The 7500-nt window shown below is 25.5% G+C and overlaps 2 protein-coding genes across 2 annotated transcripts in view; one reads left to right on the top strand and one right to left on the bottom strand.

The window, feature by feature from the left end:
- The window catches only part of LOC125028585 (protein TSSC4-like), a 1232-nt gene extending 299 nt beyond the window's left edge, over nt 1–933 (bottom strand). Inside the window, exon 1 of the mRNA XM_047618030.1 lies at nt 1–933. This exon is cut by the window's left edge and continues 299 nt beyond it. Within this exon, the coding sequence (XP_047473986.1) occupies nt 1–634 (634 nt within the window). The 5' untranslated portion in view covers nt 635–933.
- A 263-nt stretch (nt 934–1196) lies between these two features.
- Nucleotides 1197–7500, top strand: part of LOC125028764 (PRA1 family protein 2-like) — a 15018-nt gene continuing 8714 nt past the window's right edge. The window contains exons 1-4 of the mRNA XM_047618246.1: nt 1197–1410; nt 1854–1909; nt 3154–3170; nt 3427–3586. Coding sequence (XP_047474202.1) covers nt 1223–1410; nt 1854–1909; nt 3154–3170; nt 3427–3586 — 421 coding nt within the window. The 5' untranslated portion in view covers nt 1197–1222. The remainder of the gene's footprint in view (nt 1411–1853; nt 1910–3153; nt 3171–3426; nt 3587–7500) is intronic.

Raw genomic sequence — 7500 nt, 5'->3', positions numbered from 1 at the left:
GTAGCTTCACTTTCTTTGGTCCCCCAAACAAGGCATCAGCAGACATGTCTGACTCCTCCTTTTCATTCATGCCTCCTTCATCTTCAACTTTAACAGGCTTCTTGAACACAATCTTCTCTGTTTCCTTTTGCTGGTAATCATCTTCCTCCTCTCCTGCTTCGCCTTCCATCCTTCTTGTCCTCAGTTTGTCAAAGAGCCGCAAACCTTCTGCCTTGTTTTCTCGGTCACTCAGTACCTTTGTTCCCCTCATGCTGTATCTTGTCCACTTCTGGGGATTCTTCACATAGTCTGGGGTGCTGTTAAGAGGCCCTCTCCCTCTGCCTCGCCAATTCGGAGGCCTACTGTTGGGTCTTCTGAACTCCCCATCCTTGGACGAACCCCCATCACAGGGGCTTTGGATATCACCTTCGCTGGAGGACGACTCGTTACCACGCTGGTTCAGATTCTTGCCTAAGGGTCTTTTGAACTCCCCATCCTTCCTGTGTGAGTCCCCGCTGTCATTATCGTCCTCCTCGCGGGGTCGTTTGGACACGCGAGGCTCATGCTCAGTGGCGGCCGTTGCGAGCGAGCTGAAGAGGGCGTCCACTCGATTGTTGAACTCGGAGTCCTCGGAGTGAAGGCGAAATGAGGCCATGTTTGTTACCTTAATCCGCTCTCCTGTAATTGCTCACTTCTGATCTGTTCAAATCGTCCTTAGGTGCTTCTGCCTCTAGCGAAGGGAAGACACCATTCTTCTTTCACCGATTTTTCTGAGAAATAGCTTTGATTCTTTCTGTTATCTTCTTTGACTGCGTCTAACTTTCGTTTACTGCGTTTCCTCTCCTCTTTTATTTCTTATCTCTCTTTCCTTTATTAAGTTTTATCAGTTTCTTCTGCTTTCGCCTTTACCCTCTTTTGTTTATGTTTTGGCTCTGCGGTAGCATTAATAAGTACCGTACATAGGAAGATCTGAACTGTTACAGAAAAGGTTCACATATCACAATAATAGAACTCAAGTTCTTATTCTAAGATTGTGTAGCCTTCAGCTGTTTTTAGGGCGTATTTCTTTTTTATATCTTTGAATTAATGAAACTCCACTTAAAACTCAAATTGAAGAGACAAACTACATGGCAGCATTGATAGAGAAAAAAATATTCTACTCTCTGTTTATAAAAAATAGACTAAGATCGGTAAACAAGGAAATAAGAATGAATGAATTAGCGAATTGGCTTAGTGACTCAACATGGCCGAGCAAGAAAACACGTCCGTCTCTCCCCTTCGTTCTTTGGACGATTTTCTTATGGAATCTGCAAGATTCCAGATTCCAAATTTTAAGGATGGAGACAAATGGGCTAACAGAGTCATCCAGAACCTTCTTTACTACCAAACAAATTATTTCCTGACTTACTTCGTCATATTTGCCGTTGTTGGGTGAGTCGTGGGGGGCATACTAATAGTACATCATTTAAGTACTTTTTGACCATATAACACGTCACCACACCCATTTAGGATCCATTAGCTCAGTAATTCATTCTGCTTTACAACGTCTGAAGGCCAATGGACCGTGATGTTTGTCGGTCGGTGTGTGCCAGAGCAGCGGCTGGGGTCACGGCCTGTGCAAGAGGACTTTATCAGTAGAATGGCAGTTGGAGTAGCATAATACGATAACATCTTGACATGATTGTGAATGTGTAATTCTTTCTTCGTTTTATTACACGTGCTCATAACACTGGCACAAGACATCAGAAGATTGTGCTAATGTTTGTTAAAAAGCATGCTACATCCTCTAGCATAAGTAGTAGTATTTTTTCCTTCAGAAAAAGATTGTTATTCATTAGTGTGGCTGACGAGTGAATGACGATTGTCCAGAATAGGTCTCCATTACTGAGAGCGACGCACTCCAGAGACAAGGTCCCCAAACCAGGGAATCGTGCGAACCCAAAAATCCAACCCTAACCTTTCCTACCTTCTATTTATTCCCTAGACAGGAGGGGAAGCCCTTTGTACCCTCCTTATTATTAGCACTTTGTGCCTACTTAAAGAAAACACAACATTAAGAACTCTGGCTGTGTGAGGATGTTGTGGCTTTAGTCCCTGAGCAGTGGTATGCTTGGATATTTTTGTCATTTCGCAGTAACTATGAGGCAGTTGCAGCTGTACCTGTATTGTTACTACTCTATGAATTGCTTTATAAAATGACAGTGTCCATTTTCCTCTATCTTTGTGGGTCGCTCTCGATAACATTAAAGAACGCTTCATTAAAAACTTTGGTTGTGTGAGTGTTGTGGACTGTCTGTGAGCAGTGAAATGCAGTAGATATTTTCATCATTTCACAGTAAATATGAGACCATAGCAGCTTTGTTGTTTATGACTCTGTTTCTTATTCTCTATGAAGTGGCACTATGTATTGAACTCAATTTGTGTGTGTCCATCACTGTAACAAATACCAACAATTTAACCAAAAGGTAATTTGGTGGTTAGACTTTCTTTATTCAGCAGTAAATTGCTAGAGAGACCCCATGCTGTTTTTTCTAGCGGCAATTAGGGTATCGTGCAACATCCTGCCAAAACCTGTCTCATGATCATATGCAAGACGCATCACTAAGCCCCGCCCACTCCTGTGACATAATGGGATTATTTGCAGTTGATGGCCAGCTGTTTTATTGAATTTATTTATTTATTTATTTATTTATTATTATTATTATTTTTTTTATACTTGTACACAGTATTTTGGAATATTATATCCTAGATGGCTTTTGTAATTTTATGGTGGGTTGTGCTGTTATAGAAATCCAATATAAAGTATAAATAACAGAGATAGGAGTAATTCATTTAGCAACTCAAAGAATGTTTGCTGTCTACTCAATTGCTGTTGCGCGAGAGGTGTTGCATAAGCCATAACCATCAGGGAAGACGTCTCTACAATGTCTTACTAGAATATGCATGGAAGTTTTTGGCCTTTGCCATATAGTAGCTTCTACCCCTGCTTCTGCAAAGAGGACATTTGCCTCATCATTATATTTAGAGTATGCAAATCCACAATAATATTGGAAATGATGATTAACACTCTCTAAAAGAATACTTATGAAATTTTTCTCTTTTCCATTTCCTCTGTAAGATAATGATAAAAGGCAATGAAGAGGATACATAACTCCATGACCTACTCTTCTGCAGGACCAACAGAAATTGCGGTAATTCTTTACAGTATGGATGCACTCACCATAAACGTAGTCCCCAGCTTCGGGCATTTCTTGAGGGAAAGGTTATCTTCACCTTTGTATGCACGGCAAGATAGAGCTGAAATTCAGAGCACCATGAAGACCTAGGCTGTGACCACCTTCCTCGATTTTTGTCCTTTATTTATGGATAAAGATCGTGGAACATTTCTTCTTCCGATGACTGTTTTTTTTTATCCTCTACAAGAATGTTGTCCTCAGTCTGCCCTAGCTTATTGCAACCACACCATACAAAGTCACAGAAATTATCCAAATGTCTGATGTGATTTTATCTGACTGTGACATGATGACATTACTTACTGCAAGTCTATTAGAGCAAGTGATAATTGTAATAGATCAGCATTTGGCAGTAGAAGCTGAACCTTTGGGAAGTTGGTTGAAATTTAGGTAATTTCCATCATTGTCATTCAAAAAAGCACTTTGTTTTTTATGTATTTTTCTTTTTCAAATTTGGAGAGTAGGTGAGGGTCTAGGGCCAAAGCTCCAGTGTTAAGAAGGTTTTTTTAGTTCACCCGGCAGTATTTGTGCGTTCCCAGGAGTGCCCTCAATCTTGTTGGCTGGAGTCATAGGGATTTAGTCTCAGAGGAGTATAGTCACTTCATAAATAATTGCCTTCACTTATTTTGCTAAATAACTTAGAAATAACAAAAATGAATGGTTAAGAGTGGTTCCATATCCTGCCAACAATGATGGGGAAAGTTCCTGATGACCCACATGCTGGCCCTACTGGAATTTTTGCATAAGGTAAGAAATGATCCATATATTTGCATGGGCTCTCTCCTGACAAAAAATACAAGGTGAAGATTTTACAGGCCATGGGGAGTGGAGGGGCAGCTAAAAAGTATAGTGTTCACTAGTATATCATTGTTAGGTGTCCTTTCCAAATTTACCAAATCTACCTAGCATATGCTTTTATCTGAAATAGAAATTGTATAATCTTATGCAGAGCCTGATACTGGCACATTGTCAAGCAGTTGCTGTTATCTTCATTATCAGAAGAGAACAAATCTCTAGTGCATAATTATGAATTATGTGCAACCAGTTGAAGTGCAGTTAAAGATATGTGTATAGATATATGTACACAGATATATGTGTGTGTGTGTATGTTTATGTATTCATTTGCTGAGATCAATCCTGGCATCTCTGGGCAGAGGATGGCGACTCTGCTGCTGTGATATATATATATATATATATATATATATATATATATATATATATATATATATATATATATATATATATTTATATATAATGAATATATATATAATGAATATATATATAATGAATATATATATAATGAATATATATATAATGAATATATATATAATGAATATATATATAATGAATATATATAATGAATATATATATATATATATATATATATATATTTATCATGAATATATATATAATGAATATATATATATGTATATATATGTATATATATATATATATATATATATATATATATATATTTAATGAATATATATATATGAATATATATATATAAATATGTATATATATGAATATATATACATATATATATGAATATATATATACATATATATATATATATATGAATATATATATATATGAATATATATATATATATATATATATATGAATATATATATATATATATATATATGAATATATATATATGAATATATATATATATATATATATATATATATGAATATATATATATATATATGAATATATATATATGAATATATATATATATATATATATATATATGAATATATATATATATATATATATATATATGAATATATATATATATATGTGTATATATATATGAATATATATATATATATATGAATATATATATATGAATATATATATATATGAATATATATGAATATATATATATGAATATATATATATATGAATATATATGAATATATATATATATATATGAATATATATATATATATATATATGAATATATATATATATATGAATATATATGAATATGAATATATATATATATATGAATATATATGAATATATATGAATATATATATGAATATATATGAATATGAATATATATATATATATATGAATATATATGAATATATATATATGAATATATATGAATATGAATATATATATATATATGAATATATATGAATATATATATATGAATATATATATATGAATATATATGAATATGAATATATATATATATATGAATATATATGAATATATATATATAGATATATATGAATATATATATATATATATATATATGAATATATATATATATATATATATGAATATATATATATATATATATATATATATATATATGAATATATATGAATATATATATATATATATATATATATATATATGAATATATATGAATATATATGAATATATATATATATATATATATGAATATATATATATATATATATATATATATATATATGAATATATATGAATATATATATATATGAATATATATATATATATATATATATGAATATATATATATATATATATTCATATATATATATATATATATATGAATATATATATATGAATATATATATATATATGAATATATATATATATGAATATATATATATATATATATATATATATATATATATATGACTATATATGAATATATATATATATGAATATATATATATATATATATATATGAATATATATATATATATGAATATATATATATATATATATATATATATATATGAATATATATATATGAATATATATATATATATATATGAATATATATATATATATGAATATATATATATATATATATATATATATGAATATATATATATATATATATATATATATATATATATATATATGAATATATATATATATATATATATATATATATATATGAATATATATATATGAATATATATATATATGAATATATACAGTATATATATGAATATATATATATGAATATATATATATATGAATATATACAGTATATATATGAATATATATATATATATGAATATATATATATAAATATATTCATATATATATATATATATATATATATATATGAATATATATATATATATGAATATATATATATGAATATATATATATATATATGAATATATATATATATATGAATATATATATATATGAATATATATAAATATGAATATATATATATATATATATATATATGAATATATATATATATATACATATATATATATATATATATATATATATATATATATGAATATATATATATATATGAATATATATATATATATGAATATATATATATATATGAATATATATATATATATATATGAATATATATATATATATATGAATATATATATATATATGAATATATATATATATATGAATATATATATATATATATATATGAATATATTATATATATATATATGAATATATATATATGAATATATATATATATATATATGAATATATATATATGAATATATATATATATATATATATGAATATATATATATATATATATATGAATATATATATATATATGAATATATATATGAATATATATATATATATATATATATATGAATATATATTTATTAATATATATATGATATATTATATTTGAATAATAATTAATTATATTTAAATATATATGATATATATATGAATATATATTATATATATATATATATATATGAATATATATTATATATATATAATATAATATATTATATGAATATATTATATATATGTAAATATATAATTATGTAATATATAATATATAATATAATATATTGATAATATAATATATATTTATATTATATATAATATTAATTATATTTATATATATATAGATTATATATTTATATTTTTATTATATATTATATTATTTATTAATATTTATTATATTTATATATATTAAATATATATAATATAAATATTTTATATTTATTATATTATATATTATTTATATTTTATATATAATAATATTTAGATATTATTAATTTTTATATATATATTATATTTTTTTAATTGTTTATATAATTTTATATATATTTTTAATTTGTATTTATATAATTTTTATTTATTATTATATTTTTTATTTATATATATTTATTTATATAGATTATTTATATTTTTTATTTAATTTATTTATATTTATATTTATATTTATATTTTATATATTTTTTATAATATATATTATATATATATTTTTATATTTATTTATATATATATTTATATAATATATATTTATTTATATATA

Source organism: Penaeus chinensis, chromosome 9 (assembly GCF_019202785.1).
Source record: "Penaeus chinensis breed Huanghai No. 1 chromosome 9, ASM1920278v2, whole genome shotgun sequence".
Taxonomy (NCBI): domain Eukaryota; kingdom Metazoa; phylum Arthropoda; class Malacostraca; order Decapoda; family Penaeidae; genus Penaeus; species Penaeus chinensis.
This window is presented reverse-complemented; position numbering and strand designations above follow the sequence as displayed.